The sequence below is a fragment of the Miniopterus schreibersii genome, assembly GCF_964146895.1.
Source record: "Miniopterus schreibersii genome assembly, chromosome: 13".
Taxonomy (NCBI): Eukaryota; Metazoa; Chordata; class Mammalia; order Chiroptera; family Miniopteridae; genus Miniopterus; species Miniopterus schreibersii.
This window is the reverse complement of record NC_138113.1, coordinates 13,997,505-14,025,336: the sequence shown is the minus strand read 5'-3', so window position 1 is coordinate 14,025,336 and position 27,832 is coordinate 13,997,505. Positions and strand designations below refer to the sequence as shown.

Sequence of the window (27,832 nt, the reverse complement as noted above, 5' to 3'; positions counted from 1 at the left end):
TGGAACCTGGGGCAGAAGGACTTGGTGGGGGCCTCTTCACAGCTCCCCAGACAGGACTATGAGGCCTTGCGGGAAAGGTGCCTGAGGGGCGGCGGCCTCTTTGAAGACAGCAGCTTCCCGGCCACCCTGAGCTCCATCGGCAGCAGGCATCTGCTGCAGAAGCTGCCAGCTGGCCTGCGGTGGAGGAGGCCACCGGTAAGAGGGTAGGAAGGGGGCTGCCGAGCAACACATACAAAACGTGGCCACCCAGCCCTTCCTCCCAAGGGCTCAGGGCTTTCAGATACCTGGTCTTCCTGTCATTGAGCCCCCTGAGAAGGGAGCTGGGTAAGACCCCACATCCCCATTTTCCAGGAAAAACCTGGGGTGATCCTGCGAGGGGTCTGGGATGTAGCTCCCCCTCATGTGAGAAATACACAGAGCAACTGCAGCCAAAAGCATAGCAAGGTACCGTTTAGCTTCACCTGAGAGGGCAAGGCATCCTGAGTCACAGCCAATGCCATCTGCCAGAGGGACGTATCGTAACATTTCACATGCCGCTCTCCCCAAATTGGACTCGTGAAACATATAAATTAAGAGGCTATTAATCAATTTACAAAAGTATTACTTGCTTTGTAAATGCATCACCAATTCCTTTAAAAGGAAACTTTTCAATGTGTTCAAAAGCAATTCATCTCCCTAGACTTGATTTACATGTATGCCCTGGAACACAGTGAAATCAACCTGTGCTGCAGATTCTCCCCTTTTCTGTGCCCTAATCAGCTATCCAATCAAAGCCAGACTTATCGAGTCCCTACTATGTGTAAGATGCTCAAGTGAGCCTCCTAACACAGAGGGCAGCCATGAGTCTACTCCCAGAAAATCTTGGGAACTGCTGACAGAGTTTGTCATACACCTGACCTTGAGTGAACTGTGCCCCCAAAGACTCAGGGATTTAGTGCAGGCCATGGAGTGGAGATACCCCTCCCTCCTTCCCCCTGACCCTCCATTCTCCATCCCAGGCTACATCTCAGCCCCAAAAGCCCAAAAGGCCGTTCTGTTGGGGATTAGGGGCAGGAAGGAGGAGCAGGGGGAGAATATGCATGGAAAGACCTCTAGGAAACAGAATACCCCTGTAAGAGGTACTTCCACTTTTAATAGAAACTCCAAGAAAATGCGCTTTTTGGTGCAAGTGCTATTTCTCAATGTCTACAGAGTGTTCTCTCCAAGACCTGACTCACGTGAGCTTTAAGAAGGAATGAGAAATACAGTGGACAGAACTTATGCCAGATTTTCTGGATCAGCCTTGCTTTCATATATGTATTCTATATCGATGTCACATAAGGCCAATTTGGGAATATGAGACCCAGTGGTCACTGTAGCTCCAGGAGCTTCTTTTTGGTTAGAAAGACAATTCCATCTGTCCCTGCAGGAACTGATCAGCAACCCCCAGTTCTATTCTGCTGAGGCCAAAAGGCTGGATCTGTGCCAGGGATTGATAGGTAAGTCTGCACAGCCCCCTGAGACAGACACTTGGCAGCTGGGAGCCTGGCTTGGCCAAAGCAGGGAGGGGTGAGAAAGAGGGGAATCCAGAGATTCCAGTGGGGGAAATGGCCACCAGTATATAATTCCCTTCTCCTAAATGAAGCTACAAGTCCAGAAAGGATAGCAGTTGGGACCAGGCATTCCTTGCATGCAATAAATCCTCCGTAGATTCATGCACACACCTGCAGAATGTGCATGCACGTGCAGTACATCCATGCAGATACTGTGTGCTGTCTGGACTAGGTGACTGCTGGCTCTTGGCTGCTTTGCAAGCTCTGACTTTGCACCAGGACATCCTGAGCCAGGTCGTTCCCCTGAATCAGAGTTTCACTGAGAAGTATGCTGGCATCTTCCAGTTCCGAGTGAGTGTCCTCCTGGTGCCCCAGCCTGGGTGGGGACATAGGAAAGAAAGTTCTTGGAAGAGTTATGTCTTTGCCTCCTGGGCTGACCATGTTCCACCATAATCTTCACTCACCAGTGGGCCCTCTCTCCTTCCAGTTCTGGCACTTTGGGAAGTGGGTTCCTGTGGTGATAGATGACAGACTGCCCGTGGATGAAACTGGCCAGCTGGTCTTTGTCTCTTCCACCTACAAGAACTTGTTCTGGGGAGCTCTTCTGGAAAAGGCCTATGCTAAGTAAGACAACCAGGAGAAATCTTTCCCCCCTCCCCCCTCCCCTCCTCCTCTCTCCCCTCCTCCCTCCCCCTCCCCCTCCCTCTCTCCCTCCCCTCTTCTTCCCCCTCCCCTCCCTCTCCCCCTCCCCCTCCCTCTCCCTCTCTCTCTCTTTCTGTCTCTCTCATCAATGTAGAGGGAGGCAAGAGGAGGCAGGTAACATTTGTGAAGTGAGATACTGAGGCAGGATTCTGAATATACATGACATATCCAGAGTCTTTTATGTAGGGGTCACCCCATCTGAACCAGTGTTCAGGAGTTTACCTTCCTTCATGGAAGGAGTTGTTAACAGGGACAAGAACTCTGAGCACATATTTCCTCCTTTGCCCAGGGTTGGAAGGGAGGGGTAGCAGACACGTGCCCGGGGAGTAACCCACCAAGGCTCCTTTGGACCATCCCAGGCTGCAGTATAAATGCCCCTTCCCTTCTCTTCCTATGTTTACTTCTTCCCCGGCAGGCTCTGTGGCTCCTATGAAGACTTGCATCTTGGACAGGTGTCTGACGCCCTTTTGGACTTCACCGGTGGGGTGACAGTGACCATCAACCTGGCAGAAGCCCCTGGAAACCTCTGGGACATCCTAACCCGAGCCACCTATGGCAGAACCCTCATCGGCTGCCAGACTTATTCAGGGGTGAGACTGGGCTGCACTCGGCAGGACGCCCTCCTTCCCTGCTCCCACCCTCTTCATCATCAGTTGCTTTTCTCACCTCAGTGTGAGCCCTAAAACTTCCACCAACCCCTGCACCTGCAGTCCCGATGTTCCCCCCGAGCAGCCTCAGGGCAGACAGGCCACTGTATAACACAGAGAGCGTGCAGAGAAGGGAGCTGACAGTTAAGTGTCAACCACATACAGGGTATTTTCCTAGCACAGCTTGTCCTTACTCTCTAATTTAATAACAGCCAAGAACATGGAACTGGAGTAGGGAGCCCTGGGTTCGGCCGTGTCTCCACTAACGGCCGTTGGGTCACCTTACGTAACAGCTTAGTGACTCTGGTTACAATCCCTGCAGAGTGGCACCCTGACTTAAAGACTCCAATGAGACTGTGGGTGCTGAAGAGCTATGAAGACCCTAAGGTCACACAGTGCAGTGTGGGTCTCTCCGCCCCTCCTCAGAGCCCCTTGCTCCAGCCAGCAGGTCCCCATGACTCGTGGGCAGCCGTACTCAGCAGGGCTGATGGGTGCTCTCTTGTCTCCACAGGATGAGAGGACGCTGGAGAACGGGCTGGTGCTTGGCCACGCCTATACTGTCATAGGAATCAGGAAGGTGGGTGGAACCGCACCCCTGCTTCTCCCAAAGGCCTGGGGTCATCTTGGTGACTGTTATTATCTGTGTCTAGTCTGGGGTAAATTCCCTGGTGGGTCCTCCAGGGCCAGCCAAAGGTAAGGCTCCCCATACCTCTGGATCTATTTTCTGGGGTGAAGTGGTGAGTCCAGCCTTTGCCACCATCACTGCATCATCCCAACCTTTCTTTCCGAGGGAAGCCCCAGTTGATTGGCCATCTACCCCTCACAACCCTCCTTGAGCCTCACTTTGCTCTGGGCTGCCCATGATAGCCTTTACAGCTGGGTCTTCCCTCCCAAAGGCCTGCTTCTTTCTCACTTGCCCCCTTTCAACAGCCTCCCAATTTTCTTGAAACCATTGCTATTCACCTTTTGAGTGCTACTAAGCATTGAAGGAATCAGACAGAGACCTTACAGTCAAGTATAAAGACCAACCATATCTGAAAATGATAAGGAGGAATATGGAAACTGAGAGAAGAGGCATAGGTAGGTGAAAGGCTTTAGGGGCTGAGGTAGAAGAGAAGACTTTCAAAGGCTTCCTAGAGGAGGTGACATTGAGTTGGTCCCTGAAAGATGGTAGATTTGTATAAGGAGAAAAGCCCATTCCTAGCTGAAGGAACAGCATATGCAAAGTGTGGAGATAAGAAATCAGTAGGTTCAGTCTTAAAGAACCTCTGATATTCTCTAGAAAGCCTCACTTTCCAAAAGTCCTCCAATTCCTTTTACCTCTGTTTCAGATTCCTCGAACTCAGCTCGCATCTGAATTCTCCCTCCTCCTAGATATCTGCCAATCACTTCTGTGTGTGTACTAAGAACTTTACATCTATTTTCATAGTTATTTAGCAAAATTTGTATTTTGTTAATATTCATATGTTTATATTTATATTTAGTTTTATATTTATTTAACAATATTTGACAAAATTTAGCACTTACTATGTGCTGAATATGCTCCTAACTGCTCTACAAATGCAAATTCACTCAATCCTCACAACTTCCCTCTGGGTAGGTATATCAGTGTCCTAGGGTTGCCATAACAAATTGCCGCAAATTGGGTGGCTTAAAACAACAGAGTTTACTATTCCACAGCTCTGAAGGCCAGAGTCTGAAATCGATATGTCACTAGGGCCTCGCTCCCTCCGAGGCTTTAGGGGAGATTCTTCATGGCCTCTTACAGGTCTCGGTGGCTCTCAGCATCCCCTCGCTTGGGAAGCATAGCTCTGACCTTTGCGGCCATCTTCACATGGCCTTCTCCTCTGTGTCTCTGTCCCCTTTTCCCTCTTGTCACTGGTGTTAGGACCCACCTGGATCCAGGATGATTTCATATCAAGATTCTTAATTCTAATTACACCTGCAAAGACCCTTTTACAAATAAGATCCCTTTGACAGGTTCTGGGTAGACATTTTTGGGGGGCCACCATTCAGTCCTTCATAGCAGGTGTGACTCTTAGCTTCATTTTATTTTATTTTTTTGTGCACTTAAAAAAATATATCTTTGTTGATTTCAGAGAGAGGAAGGGAGAAGGAGAGATAGAAACATCAATGATGAGAGAGTCATTGATCGGCTGCCTTCTGCAGGCCCCCAACTATGGATCGAGCCCGCAACCAGGGCATGTGCCCTGACCGGGAATCAAACCACGATCTCCTGGATCCTAGGTTGATGCTCAACCACTGAGCCATGTCCAGCCAGGCTCTTAGTTTCATTTTAAAGATCAGGAAATAGTCATGGAGAGGTTAAATGACTCGCCTTACATCTCATAGCCAGTAAGCAGCAGAGCCATTTTCTCCTCTGCCCACTCTCAGGGGCCTTGTATCTTCTATTTGAAAGTCTCATCTGCAGGCACGAATCTCACCCAGGCATCTGCAGCACTTGCAGTTGGCACTCGGCCCCGCCACCTAAACTGCTTCTCATTTTGTGCAGGTGACCTGCAAACATAAACCTGAATATCTAGTCAAGCTGCGGAACCCCTGGGGGAAGGGGGAATGGACGGGGGACTGGAGTGACAGGTGAGCTTCTGACACTGGCTGGGGGCTGTGAGGAAGGGGCAGGTGAAGGCCGCAAAGGAGGTTTCCACCTGTGTACAGATTCAAGCGAGTGCTGCTTTGGTGTTGGGCGGGATCGGAACGTTTTCAGATTGTGAAGGTCAATCTCTCTCACTTATAGAATGTTGAATGATACAGAGATTGGTTTCTCATTCATTGTAGTAATTAAAGTTAAATGTTTTTAAGAGCTTGCCAGCACTGTGCTAAGTCCTTTGAATATTTATCTCCTTTAATCCTCCAAATAATGCTATTTTAAGGTAGGTAGTTTTATCCGCATCTTACTGATGAAGGAAGTGATGCTTAGATTAAGTGAATTACTTAAGGTCTTGGGGCTTGATTCAATCAGGGTCTTTGCTGTCTAGTCCAGTGTCCTTCCCCCGGCGTGGTTCAATGCACTCTTGGGCTTGTTGAGTAGGAGGTAGACAGATCCAAATTGGCCCCTACATTCTGGTTCTACTTAGTGACCTTAGGATGCTTCTGACTAAAGACAACCCTGTAGGGATGTGGGCTTTACAGACTGCAGACTCGCTGCAGGGCGCAGGCAGGAAGGGAGACCAGTGGTAAAGCCCTTCGCCCCCTTGCTATGAAGATTTATAATACCTGACTCTCTATGACATGTTAAAGGACAGAAACATGTCCCCATATCCATGATCGCTTAATCATTTTTATAGATGAAGAAATGAAGGCTCAGGAAAATAAGTTGAATTCCACTCCTCATAGGATGTGCTGCATTCAGTTTGTTATACACGAATAAAAAGAATTGTCAGAGGAACTGGGTCTAGGTGGAAAATACATCCAAAGATAGACATAAATTTTAAAGTGTTATCAAAATATAGCATCATGATGTTGGTTTTAGTTTGTTTCATAGAAGAACAAGTACTTACATTAGAGATGGGTGATGAATTAAATTGGTTTTGTTAGTTGTGTGATTTTGGGCAAGGTTTTTCATTTGTCTGAGCCAGAGGTGTGGGGAAGATTAAATAAAATGATGGGCTTTTATTCCATAGAGTCTAATCTGCTGTTAACCCCATCCAGTGTATGTTTCACTTGAGACATTGCATTTTCTAATTCTAGAGATTCCATTTGAGGATATCTTCTACTTCCCTTTATAACCTTGGGAATGTGGAACATGTTAATATTAGCTGTTTTAATGTCTTTATTTGCTAATCTCTCTCATTTCTGGGTCTGTTTCTCCTAACAGCTTTTATTCCTCATCACGGATCACATTTTCTACTTTTTTTATTTATATGCCTGGTAATTTTTTACTGGATGCTGGACATTGTACATTTTAGTTTCTGAGTGTGCTGAATTTTGTTGCATTCCTTTAGGTTGGGCTTTATCTGGCAGGTACTTAAATTTCCTAGGGATAATTTTTGATATTTTGAAGTTTTGTTTTAATGTACTTTTAAGGCAGAGCTAGAGAAACCTTTATTTCAGGGATAATTTGACCTCACTATTAAGGTGCTGACCCTCTGGGATCTCTACTAAAGACCCCATGCAGTCAACAAGGTCTTTCAACTCTGGCTGGTGGGACTTCAAATGATTCCCAGCCCTGTGTCAACTCTGGAAATTCTTCTGTGTATAGCCCAGTCTCATGGGTTTTTTTTTTGTGTGTGTGTTTTTTAAATGTATGCACAGATTTTATTTTGGCCAAAGACTCAAGGGAACCCCTGTGAAGTTCTCTGGAGCTCCTTCTTTATGTAGCGACCTTCTCTCAGGCATTTTCCCCAGCAGATCCTAGCTGACTTGGCCTCCCTGAATACCAGGCTCTGTCTCCTGCACTTAGCAACACTGCTGGATTCCTTTTGGGTTCCACTTTTCTGCATCACTGCCCAGAGAATTCATTTCAGGCAGAGTCTAGGCAATGTTAGGACTCACCTCATTTGTTCCCTTCCTCTTGGGGTCACAGTCCTGTGCTGCCTGCTATCTAATGTATGAAAACAGTTGCTCCTTATATTTTGTCCCAGTTTTAGTTGTTTATGATGTGAAAGTGATACAGGAAAGCTTTATTCCTCATGCCCAGAAATAGAAGTCCAAAATGATGGACTTTGAAAATAAGTAACTCCAATATAGGTTCAAATGCTAGTTCTGACATTTAATAGCTTTGTGACTTCAAGCAAGTGACTTACTCTCTTTTCACCTCAGTTTCCTAATCTCTAAAATGGCAATAAAAACCCATGCCTTGCAAGGTAGTTAGCCTTGACTGAAATAAAGCCCATCAAGAGCCTAGCCCAGAACTTGGCTCACAGTGAATGATGAATTATGGTCCATGTTGCTTTTATAATACAGGATGTGGGATTTCACTGTCTGCAAAGGCAGTGTGAAATGGGAATAAGTAGCCCTATAGAGCATTTATGAAGACTTTCTCACATGTCCTCCCCAATCCCTCCATTCCCATGAAAACATTTCTTTTCTGTTTTCAGCTCAAGAAAATGGGAGCAGCTGAGCCCCAAGGAGAAGATTGCGCTGCTGAGAAAAAATAATGACGGAGAATTTTGGTATTTGACTCAAGGACTTGGGACAAATGCCCTGGCTGGCATTTGGCCATCCACCCAGCAAATATTATAGGGTGCCTCATGCATGCCAGGCATCACCCATATAGAGATCAAGAAGATCCTTTAGGGGCTCACAGTCTAACAGGGCAAACAGCCCCTGCAAACAAACAGTCACAGTATGTGACAAGGGCAGTGACCACTGGCCCGGGGTTCAGCTGATGTTCAGAACACAGTGTGGGGGTAGCCACCTCCTCCCCGACTTCCACTCTCCTCTTGTGTCATTCAGCTCACTCCATCCCAAGCCTGTGCCTTTCCTGGCCTGAAAAGGCGATGAGGAAGGAACGGACTGCAGAGTCTTGCCAAACTCTAAGCCACCTCACCCGTGCCCTCCAGAGCCAAAGAGCACTACTCCCACTGACACCTCTCATTAGGAAAGGCCACCCAACCGCCCTGAGCTGCTGCTGCTTCTGGGTGTCTGACATGAGACCCATCTGTCCCCCTTTCCCTTTGCTTTTCACTCTTACTATTAACTTCCACCCTGTTCCCACAATTCCTCTTCTCCATTGCCCATCCTCTTGGGACTGCTGTGGCCCGGCCCTCTCTCTTTTGAAGTAGCCACTGAACTCAAGATCCCTGCAAATACCATTGTTTCCACACTACAGATAAGCAAACTGAGCCTCAGACAGCTCAGATAGCAAGCCTTGATTGCAAAGTTAGCAAGTGGGAGTGAAGATCTTTATCTGTTAAGCATTGAGAACTGATTGCTTAATGTCTATAAATCAATTGACTGGCTATCAGTGCCTTAATTCAGCTTTATCAGTGCAACCAGCAAAACAGGAACATTCTGCTCGGGCAGCCTCCAGCCACAGGAAAGGGTTTCTCGGTGGCTCCACCGGCCTGTGATGGACACTCACACTGGCCCAGCCACCCCCACTCTCATGTCCAAGGCCTGAGCCGCGCTGCTCACTGGAGTGGAGGTTGGGCGCCCAGCCTGGGAGGCGGCTGGGAGGTTGCCGCTTTGTCCCATCCCCTCCTTTGGTCCTGATAACTACACACCATCTCATTTTTCTTTGTACTGTTCCCTCTTCCTCTCCAGGATGACACTTAAGGACTTTAAAGTACATTTCAAGCTTCTGGTCATCTGTAAACTGACCCCAGGCCTGCTGAGCCACGAGGTGGGCCAGAAGTGGTCGTACACCATGAAGGAGGGGAGATGGGAGAGGGGGACCACAGCTGGTGGCCCCATAAAGTTGTACCAAGGTGAGTGTGTACACAGGAGCTGGCCTCTTGGATCTAAAGTGGCAGCTTTTTCCAGGCGAGGGTAGGATGCAGGCAGAGCCACCGTGGATGGCTGTGCAGCTTGCACCCTGCGGAGGTCATCTGGCTGAGGGGTGAAGAGGTCTGCTGGCCAAGCTGCCTGCTCTGGCCCTGGACTGTGTCCCTGGGAAATGAGGCCCTAATTTGCACAAAGGCATGGCCATCTCAGTCAGGCTGTCAGCCTGTCGGGGCTGTGTCTTTCCAGGGGGCGCCTTCTCCTAATTAGAGTCAGGAGGCCCCAGGCACAATGCATGGTTAAAGGGTGGTTACGTCTTGTTTTTGTTTTCAGACAAGGTGATTGGTAGGTTGAAGCAGCTATCCCTTAACAGGCAAGATTGAAATAGCAGTTATATGTATCAGGCCCTCCTTACCTAGAGTTTGGCAGGTATAAGGATTCCCAGGTGATCAATTACAGGAGCCAAACATGTCTATATTCTCAGAATGGAAGCTTTGGTGACTGGGTCCCTTTCTTCACAACAGAGGAAGTGAGTGGTCCCTTTGGAAGGAAAGAGCTGCAGGGTATGACCTCGGAGGGCCCCGGTAGCCTGAACTCTGGCGTATCCCTCCCTCCAGAGTGGTCCCCCAAAGCTGAAGCTGACCTCAAATTAAGGCTTGGCTCCCTTAAAATGCAGATCCCCTTGGGACCATGGGCACATTCTCCCCAGTTAGTTAATATAGTCACTTACTTAGGCCACAGATGTTTATGGGCCTTGAAGTCTGTGCCTGGCACTGTCCTGGGCAAAGGGGCTACGGCGGTGGGAATAACTCTCAGTCCGTGTGTCTGTAGAGGAACCTGGGTGGCAGAGTGAGATGGGAGGGTGGATAGAGCTGAGGTGGAAGAGGCCCCGACTCCGTCCAGATGAACCTCTAGGTGGAAATCCTGAGGCGGGAGCCCTGGGTCTGTGTACCTCTCAGTGTTTGGGGAGCAGCATACTAGGGGGGCCGAGCACCTGTCTCACCTTGCTGTTTGCAGCCCAAGACACATTTTGGAAGAACCCGCAGTTCCTGCTGTCCGTCTGGAGGCCCCAGGAGGACAGAGTGTTCCTGATGCCCTGCAGTGTGCTCGTGTCGCTGCTCCAGAAGCCCAGGCACCGGCATCGCAACCGGAAGCCTCACCTCGCCATCGGCTTCTACCTCTTCAGGGTAGGTGGGATTCTGGGGCACACGGCCTCACCCCGGGTCTCCAGCTGCTGTGCTTTCTTCTCGCTTCCTGTCTTCTTCACCATTCACATCTGTCCCCCCACAGACCTGGGTGCAGATCCTGGCTCTGTCCCTTAGGAATGAATATGTGCTCTAGAGCAAGTCCTCTGCTTGCACGGAGCATCAGTTTCTTCATCTGTGAAATGGGGACACTGATATCCATATGAAGGGCAGCGTGAAAGGTCACGTGGCAGTGCTTCTCACTGCGCCCGGCACGTAGTTTACAATCAATGCTGCTTTCCTTTTTCCTCCAAAAAAGCCAAGGTTGCCTTCCCTCCCCCTTTTCCAGAATTCCTGTTGGTGGGATAAAATGTCACTGACGGGAACAGAAGGTCCTGTGGGAGGCAAAGGGGTCTCTGGGTAGAGTCTTCTTGTATCTCAGCCTCCATGCGAGTTTGTGCCTGTGAAAGAGCTGGAGTCACAGACTAATGAGGTCCCTTTTTGGTCTGGTTTTCAGATGAGCAAGGTGAGTTCGCCCTTGACCGCGGGCCCTGGTTTGGCGTGACGTCACGCGTGGCCAGGCCCCTGTGAGGTTCGGCTTGACCGCAGCAGCCTCGTACAAGGAGCTCCGAGAATGTCCGACACGAATGCCAGCCGCCTGTGTGTGGGGAAGTAAAGAGCTTCTGCTGTTCTTTTCCACCCAAGGGCCCCAAGAAATCCTTATGCCTCCACAGGGAGGTCTCTGAGCCTGGCGTAGAACCAATAAATCTCAGAATTTATTAAACCCCTACGTAAACGCCTAGGGCTAATATCGAGGACTGTCAGCGCACAGGAAGGCTGGTAAATCACAGCCTTGCCTGAGTTATGAAGCCCACAATAAAATAGATCTATTACATAGGACATGAGGGGACCATGCAGCCAACCTCCTTGGGGACAAGGGACAAAGGATTAGAAAATGGGAAAGAAATCGGGCAGGGGACAACAGCTCTGCATTTCAGGTGCAGCGACAGCCTAGAGGGGTCGGTGAAGAGGGCATGAGGCACCCCAGCCTCTGCAGGGTGGCAGTTATTATTTTGGTTCCCAAAGAACACAGGAGTGAAAAACTTAATTTTCTCAGATTGGACTCAACAATGTAAAAGGATTTTTCTAAAGAAACCATTTTGCATTGGGTGTCTTGGGTCACTTTATTATTATTTTTCCTCCTGTGGGAACACTGAGTGATCCCAGTGTTGCCTATTAATTTAAAAAGAAAACATTATTTCTATCAGGACTATTTCTAAAAAGACTTTGGGTCAACCTACAATAAAATTATAAACAGAACAAAACTACAAGCCGCTTAAAAACTTAAAAAGACAATTAAAAAAGTAATAAATAAATGAGGGATAAGTAAACAGTTGATTCTAGCAGGAAAACTAAACATGGGACAGCTGGTACGGCTGATTATAAGATTTAGTTCTGTGATTCCTAGAAGCCAAGGCAAAAATGGCAACAGGGTGGTTCTCTACTTCTCGTTGTCTGATAAGAGAGAGCACACATACACCTGTTTCCCCAGCCCTGAGTGGAATCTGAAATATGTCTTTACTTGGATGGCTCGTGTCTTTGTTAACAGCTCTATATACACTTGGAGAAAGGATCCTCCACAGCCCTGAGGAGAGGGAACAAGAGAGAAAAATAGAGAAAAAGGGAGCAATAAAGGAGGGAGGGAGGGAGAGAGAGAGAGAGACAGAGAGAATGTAAATATAAGATAAAACACGCCCCGGGCGGCGTAAGAACCAGAGCCCTGACTCAGGCCTTCTGAGCTCCTGTCCAGGCCTCCTTCCCCATGAGGCTGCTTTCACCGAGATGACGTGGAATGTCCAGCTTATCTGTATGAAGCTGTTAGGCTGTTGGCGGGGAGATGGTTGGGGGTCCATCTGTATCTGTGACCACGATCATGTCCTAATCAACCTTGAACTTGTATCACGTGCATGAGTGAGCCTCAGGAAGTGTAAAGAACATGGGCATTGGAGCTTGGTTGCCCTGAATTCCCTCCTGGATAGGACTTTTACCTGGGTGACTTTGGGCAGATGACTGAACTTGGAAGGTGCAGGCCCGGTGACATTCCTCACATCCCTTTGTATACGATGTTGTTTTCAATGTAATGGCAAATCCATTGATAAGTGTTAATTCGGCCCCACAGAGGGTTCCAGCAAAGGTGCCCACTGTTGATATGTTCTGTGTTCATCTCTCAGCTCCTCACTCCTTATCCCACCCTCCACTGGGGCAGGCTGGATCTGACAAATAAGAGGCCGCCTTCCTCCTGGCTCTTGGCCACAAGCCTGGGGTAATCACTTCAACTGTGCCCTCTGTCTTCCACCTGTAGTTCTTTGACGACCAGAAGAAGCTGCCCCATGAGTTCTTCTTGCAAAATAATCCCCTGAGTTTTCCTGAGGCATTTCTCGCACAAAAGGAAGTGAGTCGGGAGCTGTGGCTGGAGCCAGGCACGTACCTCATCGTGCCCTGCACGTCAAAGGCCTCCCAGGAGTCGGAGTTTGTCCTCAGGGTCTTCTCCAGGAAGCACATCTTCTAGTAAGGGCACAGGCCTCGCCCGGACGTCAGGCCCACTCGGGCCAGGGGGGATCGGGAGCTGGAGGTGGAGAAGGCAGCAGATGGGGTCTCTGTGGCCAACACAGAAGAGAGATCGGGAGAACAGGAGAGCAGGACGGCTCTCTGCATGGAGAATATCCTTCCCATCTCCCTCCCGCTCTCCTACTGATACATGAACACTCCGCTAGACCTTACAGGGAAAAAGACAGAACAAGGACAGGCGTGGCCCTTGCCCTCCAGAGGCTCGAGTCTGGAAAGGACATAGTCACACGAGCAGTTATTTTTGTTATACTGTGTCCAGTAGAAGCATTTATGTGCACAGGGTGTTAGAAGAGCATCAAGAAGGAACATCCGCTAACCTTCCATGGTCCTGGGGAAAGCAAGGGTGGCCTCTGGAAGGTGGTGATTCCTAAGGGATGCACAGGATGGCTCAGATGAGGGGAGGCTGTCATCAACCAGCAGGCTCAGACACCAATGGTGTGTGGAGGTAAATCAATACATACACATCCCAGCCAAACTTATTATTTGGCCTGTGATTGTTTTGACATAGGAGCTCTTCAATGCTTAGAATCCCATTTTGTTTTCCCTTCACGTGTGGCCATCAGTAGTTTGACTTGATCTCAAGAATCTTAAAATATGAGTACGAATCATCAGATGAGGGTGGGGTGGGGGAATAAAAGAGGGTGCCAGGCAGAGGGCTTGGCATGAGCAAAGGCATGAGGTGAGAAACAGCACCAGGTGTGTGGTGTGGGGAGTTACAAGCAGTGTGTCTGCCATGTGGCTGGACCTACACTTCAAGGAGACACGGGAGGTGAGGCATGAGAGCTGGACACTCCCACATGGTGCATCACCTAGGGAACTTGGAAGAACTTCTGGGGAGGGAGAAGATTGGCCAAAAGCTTCCCCAGATGATGCCCAAGAAGGAATTCTTTCTTTTGTTTTCCCTCAGTGAAATTGGCAGCAGTTCTGGAGTTGTCTTCCCTAAGGTAAGCAGTCGGGTAGATTCCACAGGGCTGGGACTGTTTGCAAAGCAGGACGGTGGCTTTCGCCCTCACGTTCAGGGGTTGGGGAGAAGGTCCTCAGATCTTGCAGACCCTGCTCTGTGGCACGTGTGCTACATTATCTACTGTGCCCTGAGAGTACCCAGGTTTTGCTGTTTTTGCACCAAGAGAACTGCCCTCTGGTCAGGTCCTTGTCCTTGAGGGCCCAGAGCCCCAGGTGCCTGAGTTACGCCTTTACCTTCTTCTGCTTCTCTCTACCTGCTGTTTCTTTTCCCGTTTCACTGTTCACTGCTTCCCCAAAGGCAGCGAGAACTGGAGAAATAAGGGCTGTGTGAATGCTGCGGTGGGAAATTTAAGACAGTGCTCGGGGTCAGACTTCTGGATTTCAGAGGCCTGGGAGCCATGTGCCGTGAGTGTGAGCATGAGAGTTCACATATCTGGGTGGATAACTCGGCCTGTCTGTCCCTTTAGGAAATAGTAGACCAAACTGGAGGTCACGACGAAGCCTTCACCAAACTCTTTAAGAAGGTGAGTTGAAGAGGTGTGGCGGCCAGAAGTAGGCAGAGCAGGCGGCAAAGTGGAGCAGATAGCTGCGCGAAGTGTGTGTTTGCGACTGCCTGACCCTTTGGGTAAACTGTCACTTAGGTTACCCCTTCCCCAAACTGCCACTTTCTATTCAAGTCCTCAAGGTTGTAGACAAATAAGTGGAGCTGTTGTCCCCAGAAGGCTCCTGTAAAGTGCATATCTGTTCTTGGAAGCTACATTGATTAGTTGTAGGAGAAAATGAAATACAGGAGAGATAGAAATCAGTATTGGGAGTGGGGAGGCCTGGCAATGACAAGCCTGGGGGTCTGGGGAGGGCTATTAAGGGAAGCCCAGGGAGAAAGAGGTTGAGGGTGGTTTCCTGGAGGGGGTGGGGCTGGTAAGAGGACCTTGGGAAGGCAGAGAGCCCAGGGTGACACACCTGGTCCCCCTGAGTTCTTTCCTTGGGCTGATACAGACCAGAAGGCCAGCGGGGTGGGCATAGGGCTCTGGAGGCCACTCTGTCCCTAACTGGCAGGCCACACTAAATCTATTTGGAAATAGGGCAAGAAATACACTGGAAATCAGGGGTCTGACATCAGAGCGATTTCATTAAAAATGGAAGAGCGTGTTAGTAACGCTCTGGATTTAATTAACATCTTGCCTGCCCTCCCACCTTCTCTCGTAATCACCCCTGGTGTTTTGCTTAATGTAGCCAGAAATGATATGTCAGAATTTTACATGTGTTGTTTATAAAAGTTTTTTCCTACTCCAGGGGTTTCCAAATATTTTCTGCTGCCAGCCTTTTATGTAATGAAATCTCATAGAGAATCCCAATATATATGAAAAGATAAAAATTGCATATTATTGCCCTGGCCAGTGTGGCTCCGTTGGATGAGTGTCATCCCTGCACTGAGAGGTTGCCAGTTCAATTCCCGGTCAGGACACATGCCTGGGTTGTGTGCTCAGTTCCCAGCAGGGGGTGTGCAGGAGGCAATTGATTCTCCATGTTTCTCTCTCTCCCTCTCCCTTCCTCTCTCTCTAAAATCAAGAAAAATATATTTTAATATAATTGTATATTATGAATATGTATCTGTTTTATAAGTTTAAATTTGTGATCTTTGTATTTTGTTAACATATTTTAAAGTTAAATGTTAATGTAAAGAGTTGCTTCTGAGGAATCTAAAATTAAAATCTGGAATTAAATTTTAGGAGTAAAATTTAAACCAAATTGTTTACTCAATGTATGAAGCTTCTCTATAGAGTAGAGCCCAGTCTGAAAGCCACTGCTCTCTTCTGGTCTATTTCTTAAGAGTCCTGCCCTGCAGGGGTGCTCGGGGCTTGGCATCCACTTAAAAACTATTGTAAAAGTTCTTAGGAAATTCCAGATTTAATTGCATGACTAGTTACATTCCATATGTGCAACATAATAGTGTCACTTATTCTGCCCAGAGATGGCATCTGTGCCATGCTGAGCAGATGTTGGAGTGGACATCCCAGCCCCCTTTAGCTGCATCTAAGGAGCCTCCCACAATGACGATTTTCTCCTGTCCCCCTACTTTCACTCCAGTATCCAGAAATAAATGCAGCTCAACTGCAGAAGATTCTGAACCAGGTGACCTGGTCAGGTGAGTACTTCAGAGCCATCCATCCTGCAGGACTCAGGGGACACAACTGTTCTGAACTCTGGGTCTGTTTCTCTTTCTCCTGGTGGGACATGTGAACTGCTGTGTGCTGGTCCCCTGAGCAGCTGTGTCTTATACTAAGGTGGGTCATGTGGTCTGACAAAGCAGTGAAATAATTTACACAGCTTGGAAAATAGGGTGTTTTGTTGTTGGTGGTGGTTTTTTTGCATAGTTTGAGCATGGAGACATATGGTAGTGAAAATGGAGATTTCTGCTATTTTCCTAATTTGAGAAGAATAGCTGAGTACTTCTTTTTTGGCACATAAATTCCACGTGGAGAAACTGTAGCCACTTCCTCAAAAGGGCAAATAAATATTAAATATTGACTAGCCCACCAGGGAGCTCTCTGGTGAATTCATATTTAAATTGATCAACCTGCAAAGATCTGGAAGGAGGGAGCACAGCACCTAAGAGGGCTGCAAATGGGTAGTGAGGATGCCTTCAGATAAAGCCTGGGATACGTTATTAGGAAAGATAAAATTATTTTATAAGTATATTTTGAGTGAGAAAAACATGATTTCTCCAGGGAGGAAAATAAACTTCAAAATGAAAAAAACTAAGCCAAAAAATTAAAGGGGATTTCCTGCCTAACATATGTGAGTGCTGTTTCTTTATATGAAAACAAGACTTCAAACCCAAACAAGTTACAGTCCAGGGTATTGTATAACTCAGGCCTTGAAATAATTTCCAGATGGTTTCTCAAAGCCTAATTAGGGCACAAGAGCCAGAAGAGACTCTAGAAATGATAGAACAGAAGAATCTCCCCCTCTGGAAAAAAATTCCCAGGAAATTACCTAGAAGAGTGCACATTAAAAAATTTTAAATGCCTTGATCACAAGTATGCAAAATGTTTTTCCAAGGAATATACAGACAAATTGCTTCCATTTAGTGCTCTGAGAGGGGTTCTGGTTTGATAGATCCGGGAAATACTGTGAATTTTGGTGAAGTTTTTGGGAAAGTCTCCCATGATAAATGATGAGGTGTGGGTTGGAGAGTAGCAATATGAGATGTATTCACAAGTCTTATCACAATTCCCAAAAGCTATATAAATATAAAACCAGATGGATAATTCTCTGGTATAGGTGACTATCTAGATGTGTAGAAGACAGTCTTTGGATTCTGCCATTGCCTGCGCCCCCTTCACCTCCTCAGCTTCTCTCAGAGGTTTCGAGCAGACAGGAAGGCAGGTTGACCAGATATGCAGATGGCACAGTGCTGGGAGGGGTCACATCCCAGGCAGCAGAATTGAAATTCAGACTGTTCGCTACAAGCTGTGCCCACACCAAGAAGATGAAGTGGAGACAGGAGGATCATTCAAAACTACCATTTTGTTATTTTTAAAAAATTGGTTGAAGAGACCTCATTTTTGTGGCAATTGATGTGAAAGCTATCTGGTTGATTTAGGTGACCTCGAGCTTAGCATGAGCTAATAGTTTTAAGTTGCTGCTATTAAAGAAGCTAACCCAGATTCAGGTTATTTAATGGAAGCATTTAGATTTGTGTTTTTGAAATTGTGTTCCAAGAAACATTAGAAACCAAGAGGTTTTAGTAAGTGTTCCATGAAGTGGAAGGGATTAGGTTCTGCGGCCAATTACGCTTGGGAAATTCTGCCTTAAACAAAAATTCAGTGTTGGCCCTTCAGTACCTATCATGTACTAAGGTGCCTGATGAATGGAGAAAAGCATTTATAGGTACACAGTATTTCAAATTTGTTTGAACTCAAAACCCTTCCTGTGCAGAAAATCTTCCTTGGAACATAATTTGGAAAATGCAGGCTGAAAATTTTGTAAGTGATAGACCCATTATACTCCGCTTAACCGAGTTGCATCTGGAGGGCGCCTCCCGGGCCTGGTACCATATTTTAGAGTGATTCTGGCAAAGCGTAGGTCTACCCTAGAAGATGGTGATAAGAGTTTAGAACCCATATTGCCTGGGAACAGTTGGAGAAATGTTGAGAGGGGACAAATACCCTTTCTGCTTTTCTGAAGTGGAATGAGGTCAAGTGAGTGGGTTTTACAGGAGCTTCCTTTGGAATTAACATTGGAAGTTTCTCCTGAAGGGAGCTAGCCACCCATGTGGGCACCGATAATTGAATGACCATCGTCAGAACATCTAAGGAAAGTATCCCCTAATTTAGGTGGGAATTTAAACAAGTTGCTCTCTCAGATCTCTCTCACAGAGCCAGTGACTCTGATCCTGGCCCCTGCTGGGTACACAGGGCCACGTTCCTCTGCCCCACTGTGTGAGCAACACCAGCTGCGATTGGGGTTCTCCACAGGGATTCACTGTGCAGCTTGGGCGCAGAGATCACCACCAAGCCTCCCCTCTATCCATGGCTCTTTGTCTCTTCCCTTCCCACATGAATGATGGCTACTGGAGCCGGCAGCACTGTCTGGTCCCATTCAGAAAAGGGCCATGTCACGCTGTCCTGGGTCGGGCCCCATGGACTCTTTCTGTTCCTTTATAGGTCTGAGGAACACAAAGCCCCTCTTCAGCCTCAATGCCTGCCAGGGGATCCTGGCCCTACTGGACGTATCTTTTCTGGTCTGTGGGAAGATGCACACTGCTGGTTGAGAGGTCCCCTCTGAAGCCAGGCTGCCTGGGCTTGAATCTCAACCCCAGTGCTTACCAGTTGCGTCGTCTTGGGCAAGTCACTCAGCCCCATGGTGCCTCCAGGTCCTCATCTGCAGCGTGAGATGGCTTCAAGCCTCGTCGGTAGGATCGGTGTGAGAATGCAAATGGGAGAAACTATGTAAAGTGCTTAGGACAGGTTTGTTCTAGGAAAAGTGATCAATATTAGTTATTGATAACAATAGTCTGACAGTGACAATGAGGCAGCTGCAGGGTGGTGGTTAGTAACAGTTCTCCTGGTTTACAGGAAACTTAACAGGAGCTTCAGGAGTCTAAGTTTTCTCTTTGGTGACCAGGCAGTGGCTGCCCCCATTTACAGGTCAGGAAACTGGAGCTCAGGGAGTTCAGCAACTTGCCACAGACTCAGCTTTCCTGGCTCCCAGCCCTGTGGCTTTTCTAGCAAACCTTCTACCTATCTAATTGGATACTGTAATCAAAGTTTGGTTTCCATACTAGGGGTAGGCACAGGATGGATAGTGTGTGTGTTTGGGGGGTGGGGGTGTTGCCAATACAAAACACAGCCTTTGCAGAAACTTTGCAGAGGGCGTGGACAGCGTGGGGTGGAGGTCAGGCCCCAGCCTTATCTCCAGCTATGTGAACTTGGACATGATCAGACTCTCTGGGTCCTTATCACCCATAACAGGGGCGAGTTGACAGCTATCTCACCTACCAGGTGAAAATGGAGCGACACAGATAAAGCGAGTAACTCAGAGCTAGACCCCCGGTAAGGGTGGGGTGTTGACCCAGTCTTTCTAATTCGAGGCTGTTGAGATACGAACTATAAGGCCAGCCATTAAGCTTTTAACTTTTCATAAAATGACTGAATATAAGAAGCATCTTGAGCCACTTGACTCCTTGTGTAGTTGGTTTTAACAATAATGAAAAAAAGTTACTGTTTTTATTTAAATCACATCAAATTGGCCATGTCAAAATATCCTGCTTCACTAAACGGCAGCTGTTGTCATCGCCACCATTGCCACCATTGCCACCATCAGCAGCACTTCTCCCAGTGCTGCTGTGTTTCCGCTCATTCTGTCCTTTCCTAGCAAGGCCCAGGGAGCCCTGGGCCGGACTGTCCAGCAGGGGGAGGCCACTAGAGATATCCGACATTGAGCGGGGCTGTCCATAAACTGCACGCTGCTGTGTGGAGGGCCAGGCGCTGCCCCTAGAGGCATAGATGAAACTCCCCTGGCGGCTTTGACCTTAACCCTGCTATCAGCTTAATGCAACGGGTACTGTGAGCATCCAGGAATTCAGGGACCTGTGGAAGCAGCTGATGCTCTATCAGGTAAGAACAAGTCTTGACCACGCCTCGTTGCAGGATGCTGCAGAAATGGCAATCTTGCAATGCAGGTAAGGTACTCGCTTCTCTCCCTTTCAGCCTTTTATACCCAGCTACTCATCCAGTCTTCTCTACTCTCCCTCCAGTGAGACCTCCTTCTCTCCCTCGCAAACTCAGAGAGCCTGTTGCACTAGTCTCCTGACTCTCTAAAGCTCACATGTGGTCATATCACTTCCCACGGCCTTCAGAGGAAGTCCACACTCCTTAGCATCGCATTAAAGTCCTTCGTAACCTGGCTCCTTCCTACTTTTCCAATCACTGCTTACAACTCTCCCCCTTGTCTCCTGAGTTATCAGGTTGGAAACCCTTCAAGGGTTGGATAATATGCTTAGATTACCCAGACTGCCTATCCCCTGCAACCAAAGATCATTCCCTTTCTCAGAAGCCCTAAGAAGAAATGGGAGAGGTGGTCAGATCCTGGCATGGACTTTCTGCCATGTTCTCATCCTGGCAGCAACCCTGCTGATGGAGTCTGCACCCCCCAACAGTGCTCTGCAGCGTTGACACTGGGCCACAGAGGGGCTCTCAGGTGGTGCTTGGAAATGCCTGGCTTCCTTAACAGTTGGTTCTTTGTAGGCGATTTTCCACAAGCAAGACAGTAATGGGTCAGGATACCTGGACTGGGCCCAGCTGCGGGCTGCCGTGAAGTATGCAGGTGGGCCCGAGGGGACCTGGTGCTCTAGGGCATGAACAAGTGGGGGGTGGGGGGAGTTGCACAACATTCTGGGGTAATTCTAATGCACAAAGTTATTCCTTGCGTTTAGAGATCCAAACACGTGTATCTACAAACAACAGAAACATTTATTATTATCACTATTATCACTACTAACAATGACTGAAGGTTGGCACATCCACACTCATTTAATCTTCAACAATGCCCTGTTCTAATCCCCACTTTATAGAGGAAAAACCTGAAGCTCTGGGAAGCTAGGTAACTTGCCTGGGGTTTAAATTCAGGGACCACCAGGCTCCAAAGCAGACACTCCTGACCCCTAACAGACTGCCTCCTCCTTGAAGGCCATGGCCCACTTGATAAAAAGATCCTCGTGCTGGCTGCCCAAGGAAGCAGGAATGGAGAGTGGATATAAAATAAAACGAATGGACTAAATAATTCAGCAAGTCACAATGAAACCCATAAAAAAAGATCCCCATGCTTTCAGGATTCAGGTCCCAGAAGAGGAGGGACGATTTAAGGGGTGTCACATAGGAGGGGAGCTGGATGTGAGGTTCCCAGCACTGATGGCAGGAGCCCGTGTTCAATGCAGGAATCGTGTTCAGTGATGACATCTGCCTGCTGATGCTTATCCGCTATGGAGGCCCCAAGCTCCAGATGGACTTCGTCAGCTTTGTCCTCTTGATGCTGCGTGCGGAGAAGATGGAGAGTGAGCCGGAGGGAAGGGGGGAGGGCAGGGCTCCCTCTGCCCTGCACAGGGGTCGCCCACTTGTCCCCAGTTCAAGCGGGAGGGGGGACAGCTGCCAGTGCAGAAACAATAGGCCAGGGAGCTGTGGAGAACACTGGCTCCATGCGTGGGACACCCGGCCGCATCTACCCGCGCTCGTTTGTACCCTGCCTTTCCCAGAGGCAAAGGTTTGGGGCAGCTCACTTATAATAAGTGTGGCCACGTGTGGTTCCACAACTGGGTTCCCAGGTGAGGGGATATATGAGAGGGACTAGTTCATAATATTTTCAAAACATGTTAGCTGTGTTTCTCTCTTCTGCATTTTCACAGGTGTCTTCCAAAACTTAACACAAGATGGCAAAGGGATATACCTCCAGAAGCGAGAGGTAAGACTTTCACTCTGGGGTTTTCTTTGACACCATTGGTTACTTACTTCATCGTCACCGTCATCAGCATTATCATTCGGATGTAATTAGCCTGGGGAGTGGCTCCTCCAGAAGTCCCCTCTATGTGAATTAGAGGGACCGTTCATCATACCCACATAAAGCTGTCAGACGAATGGGTCTATAAATGTGAACATGTAGAGTGTGCTCTAACGGACTCCTGCTACGCGGTCGGGACACACGCCTGCACACACAGCTGGCACACGCATGGCGGAAAAGGCCTTGAGAACTGAATACGGAATCAGCCTGTATCTAGGGTCTCATCATTCACAGGCACCACGAGGAGTCAAGGTTGATTATATTTCAGGTCGATTTATACTTATTACCAGATGGTGTGGTCCCTCTGGCCAACCCATCCATTAATGTCCTGTCTCCATGGCTTCCCGTGGGGGGCGGGCGGGGAAGGCCAAGCTATGTCAGGCTCTGGGACCTGGTGACTGAGAAATGAAGCACCTTGAATGGAAGGCCAGAGGTTAAGCTGAACTGACCATAATTTGTTTCCGCATTATGTCCAGTGGCTGATGATGACTCTGTACTGCTGAGAAGGCTGGAGCATCACCTGCCGTCACTGAGGACTCTCCATATGGCTGACATAGCCACTGGCTGAGACAAAACCTGTGCTCCACTCACTTACTGTTCTTCAGGACCATGCCTCCAGTTGGGAAGACTTCTCCTCTGTAGATCCCCCCTTTGGATGGCCAATGTGCAGAAAGGGAAGGAGGTAGCAAAGATTGCCTTGGACTTGTAAAGACCAGCTCTTGTTCCCTATGGCTACACCTTTGTCACAAGCAGAGATGTTACCTGATGTGGCCTAAACAATATGACTCCGGAGTTGGTGTCTTAACCCCTATACTGTACTACCTCCATGGCTGTCCAATTTAAATGACCTTAGAAGTGTCATCACATTTGGGGTAATAGTCTAGGTTTCAAGATCTGAAGAGGAAATTCCATGTCCTTAGACAAACTGTATCAGCGTCTATAAATCGGTGGTGGCACAGGCTAATTTTCAACTGTTTGGGTATGGGGTGTGGATATGTTGAGCTTTCAAGAACACAGAAAATAACAGAATTGGCGTGGGATGGGCTGGCTCTGGCATCTGAGGTCACTGGGACGTCTTCTGACAATATCTCCAGATGATTGTATTTGGGGGTGGGGGGAGGACCAGAGGATTTAAAACACCCGAGTTCTCAAAGGGCTTCCTGTACGTGACAGGGCTGTTTACTTGACCTATGGACTATCAGACCCATTTCAAATCAGTCCAGAAACCCTCCGTGAACCTACTTCAAAGAAGAACAGCAAATCCATGCTACATCATAGAGTTGATCAGTGGATGGCGGGTATATCTGACTTTTTGAACTATAGTGACACCTCACTTTCAGCTACCAATCCAGAACCCAGTGGAAAACCAGAACAAGGGCTGTTTCCCAAAGCCCATGCATTTCACTCAGAGGTTAGCACCTCACAGCCATTCATTAAAATTCAATTTTCTTAATTTACAAACGATTTTAACAAACATAGCTATCTGGTTTCCAAGTCCTTAGCAGACTAATGGAGAAGGCTGAATAATGGTATGAAGTGTGTCCATTGGCAGAACTAAAAGAAATTTCACAGCCTGATGGATGGCCACCGTGGGAGAGGGAGGGAGCACTTTCCAGGCATGGCATAAGGAGGTAGAAAAGTTTTTTATTTAGAGAAATCTTTATTTCTTCCAAATGATAGAATGTAAAATGGTTTGCCATAAACTGTCAGATACATGAAGTATTACTGATTTTATAAATGATAATCATGTATTTATAGTCTTCAAAAGGTTTTTATGTCCATATATTTATTGGTATCTTTGTTATTAGATTCTGCCATTGTAAGTGGTTGTTTTAATTAAATAGTTACTACATTGGTCCATGAAGGCTATCTTGGATTTTTTGGGGTGTGTGTTTTGGGAAGGTGGTACCATTAGCCCATTCATGATACTTGGACTACATACAGTGTGATGGTTTTTCTTGGTGCAGATGGGATCTGTATCCAAATTAAGTCTGACTTCTTGGTGATCTGAACCGCCTTCCTATGCCACTCACGTGTTGCTCTCATCCCTCAGTCTCTGTATCACTGCGGCAGCTCAGGGATGCCTTGTGCCCAGCAGACCTCCACCCCCACGATTCCCTCCAACTCTCTTACAGCTGAGCCCTGGAGATCAAGGGCAAAGTCATCACCCCACCCAAATATACCTTCCCCATCTTTTGTCACTCAAGGGCCTGGGTGGGGGGAGCAAGTAAATATCTGGGACAGGATAGACTGGCAAAGGGTCAGGGTGAGGTTATGCTAAAGGTCTGAGTGGTGGACATCAGCGATGCCCTGAAGTTGAAAGCCAAAGTCGACCATGACCAAGACAAGTGGGAAGTGTGCATACCGGAGTCCAGTGAAGCGGGGGCAAGGAATCAGTCCTCAGGCGCCAAGACAGGTGAGGTCGGGGAGTCCAGGAGGTTGGCTTGGCCACAGTCGAGCCCAAGCAGGCAGAGCACACCAGGGTGAGCCCTGCCCTGGGCTTTCAAAATCTCAGGGGAAAAGTGACTCTAACTGGTGAAAGAAAAGGACCGTGCAAGAGGGGCTAAAATACCTGCCCTTCCTTCAGCCCTATTTTAAATTTTTCTTCTTCTTTCATGTTTTGCAAAAAAAGTCAGTCGCGAAAGAGAACCTTCTAGATCCTCGGTGAGGCCCCGGGCAGGGCAGTCAGCCACTGACTGTAAATGGCCCTGGTCTCCTGGTTTTGTCACGCTGGGTTAGAGAAATGATTTTAGCTTCCGGGATTTTCAATCCGATGTTTCCCCAGCGAAATAGAGGTGTTTATGTTCATGATGGAAAAAGGGAGGAGATGAGTTTCATGAGTTATGGGTCGGTAAACGCGGGCCAGCTCTGCCTGGCTTTGAGGAGGAGCTCCGGGAGCTCTGGGAAGATGGCCCTCAGGGGTCACTGGCCCCAGTCCTGAGTCACCACCTCTTTCCCAGTGTCCTGAGGACAGAGGGAGTACAAAACCCAACAGGAAGGAAAACGAGGAGAGGTTGGGAAGGAACATTCTGGCCCTGTGACATTGGACCTCAGTTTACTCATTTGTAAAATGGAGCCAAACATGTCCACATCACTGGGTCACCGTGAAGATCAAATAATGCCAGCATGCTATGGGCACTCAATAAATGAAGCTTCCCTCTCTTCCCTTAGGCAGCATAGTATTTTTAACAACTCTTATCTATATTTATTTTTGTTTTAAAGAATACGGTCACTCGTAGGAACCGCTTTTCTGGAACACACAGGTTTCATGCTCCATGTTTACTTTCCTCTTCTTCCTCCACGTCTCCTTGAAGTGTGACCCCTGCAGGGCTGTCCCAGCCTCCAGTGCCAGGGACCCCGCTCTGGGGACCTCTAGGAAACTGGCCATCTAGTTATTAAAGCTCCTCTTAAGTCAAACAGACAAGGGACCCTGCCCTCTGCTCACTTGAACCTCAGAAGCAGCAGAAGGTTTACTCATCAGAGCCCCAGGTTGTTAATGAGGGGTTAAAGGGTCGATAAAATAGTGAGAACAATACTGTCCTCGCAGGGTGAGTGCCCTGTGATAACAGGGCATTTGGTTCTGGCATTTGGCAGGGCATTCATGAGTTTAACCTGCTTTCTCCGGGGGGGGGGCGGGGGGGGGGGGGGCACCTTCCTATCCATGCCTGTGGCATGTGCTGAGGCTGGGCCACCACTAGATGGCGCTCCGGCCCCACGGAAGGGCTCCCTCAAGGCGATGGCAGCTTAGCCCCCAGCCTGGTAAACCCGGGCTGACCAGGGTCCCGCCAGCCTGACTCAGCCCCAGGACCCGCCTCAGCCCCACATGGACGCACTTTCCTTGCCTTGCCTCTTTTTTTCTGCTTAGTTTTAAATTGGTGCCCTGTTCTCTATTTTATGCAGTGTATTTGTTTCTGTGTCTGTCTTAAACTCTGTTTTCAATGCGTCTCCTTGAGGGATACACCTGCACCCAGCCCACTCGCCCCTGTACCCCAGTGCCTAGCTGAGGGCCTCTTTCACGGTTGGGATTTACTGAATGAATGAACAGTTTTGAAGTCATTTACATGAATCCTGTTATTTGAAGAGTCATTATCTATTTGAGCTGCTAAGTGGAGGTATTACAGAGCCATATGATTCTCCTTTTTAAAAACAAATCGTCTGATGTTGCGGAAGGTACAGTTTTGCTATGAAACCATCGTTGAAAAGCTCATCAGACTCTCTCTGAAGACGTGTTTCATGTCCTGACATTCCGGGGACTTGGGCATTGTTTTCTCTTACACATTCAGAATTCCTCCTCCCAGAAGGATTAACCTCCCAGTCGGGTCAAGTTTTTGCTTTCAGGTTGTGACAGCTCTGTGAACAGTGGGGGTGGCTCATCCTGGGCCAGACCCGACCAAGGTGGGGCCTGGTGGGTAAGCCCTCGTCCCCCCGAGTCTCATTTTGCTCAGCTTCTCCTGCTCCTACAAGACATCGAGGCCGGCATCATGCAGCCCAGCGAGGCAGTGGGGCGGTGGAAGGAGCAGGCCTCCCCTTGTCAGGGGGTCTGGTGTTTCCTGTTCTCCTGAGGAGCTGTTCACGGGGCCTTGGATCAGTTCCCTCACTTTTCAGTTTACAAGGGTTACGTGTGCTGTTGAAGGAGATTGGACTGTAGAACTTTTAAACCTGCCTCTGGCTGGAGATCAGTTTGCCAAGAACACAGGGTGGCCTTAAAAAAAGATGCCTGCTTGGGTCCACTTACAAGTTTAAGTCATCTTTGGCCAGTCTTCAATGTGCATGCCTAAGGTCCAGAGGACACGGTGTGGATCTCGTGTGATCGGGCCCAATCTGCTCAGCACCGAGACAGGCTCCCCCGCTGTGGCTTGCTGTTTGTTACCTTGGACAGCAGTGCGAACCCACAGGAGGGGCCCACGCTGCACCGGCCCAGAACTCCACCAGGGGAGAAGCCAGCTGGTGTCCAAACCAGAGCAAACCAGAGGCCACACTGCAGGAAACCTGTGTTTCAATTCTGCTTGGAAAACATCTGCTGGAGGGCTTTGGTGCAAAGGACTCATTTTCCAGATTCACTTTCATTTTGGCTGAACAAAATGATCATTGTCTTTCTTTTGACTTCCATTGGCCTCAAATCAAGTCTCCCCCAAGAGGGAGCTTCGCTGCGCTTGACGTTCCGCTCACCCAGCAGCAGACCAATTTGCCCAACAGCAGTAACGGGAGAGGCAGCCCAGCCGAGCCCTCACGGCCTCAGGCAGTAAGCAGCACGTGCTGGGGCAGAGCCTGAGGACCAGGCTGTGGGCCCACCCCTAGGCCACTCTTCCACCCTTTCACCCTCCGTAGGTTTTGCACACACTCGCAGACATGGGCCTGGTTCAGGTCCTGCAACAAGGCCGGCCTGTGAGCTAACCCTCACTCCCATTTGTGTGGCCCGGGATTCCCTGGGTGCGGCTCTGACGGTTGACTGAACATTTTTTCCTGGTCTCCGGCTTCCTTGAGAAGGGAGAAGTCAGAGATTATTAGATGGCCTTGGCGGTGGCGGTGGTGGCGGGGTTGTTCATGCTGAGAGGACCTGGTGTTCTCAGTGTGCAGATGCATCTGCCCTGAAACCACTGCTGCCTCTGTGAGTGGACGAGCTTCTGGAGGGAGCGAGTTGTAGGGAGGCCTCCTGTGAACTCCATTAGGTGGTGAGCATGCAGTTAGGTTTGAAGGTTTTACTTAGAACTGGTCC

General features: G+C 48.5%; 1 protein-coding gene across 1 annotated transcript; it reads left to right on the top strand.

Moving 5' to 3' along the window:
- CAPN14 (calpain 14) lies at nucleotides 1-27,510 on the top strand (the record flags this gene model as incomplete). Its single annotated transcript, XM_081155861.1, has 21 exons — nucleotides 1-195; nucleotides 1,409-1,478; nucleotides 1,765-1,883; nucleotides 2,020-2,156; nucleotides 2,650-2,824; nucleotides 3,396-3,458; nucleotides 5,394-5,479; nucleotides 7,939-8,013; nucleotides 9,107-9,270; nucleotides 10,301-10,470; nucleotides 10,985-10,993; nucleotides 12,830-13,035; nucleotides 14,003-14,039; nucleotides 14,526-14,582; nucleotides 16,147-16,204; nucleotides 18,729-18,793; nucleotides 20,112-20,180; nucleotides 20,811-20,889; nucleotides 21,500-21,616; nucleotides 21,965-22,020; nucleotides 27,445-27,510. Coding segments are annotated over 21 exons (2,073 nt in total), but the record flags the coding sequence as incomplete, so codon positions are not given.
- Nucleotides 27,511-27,832: the final 322 nt, after the last annotated feature.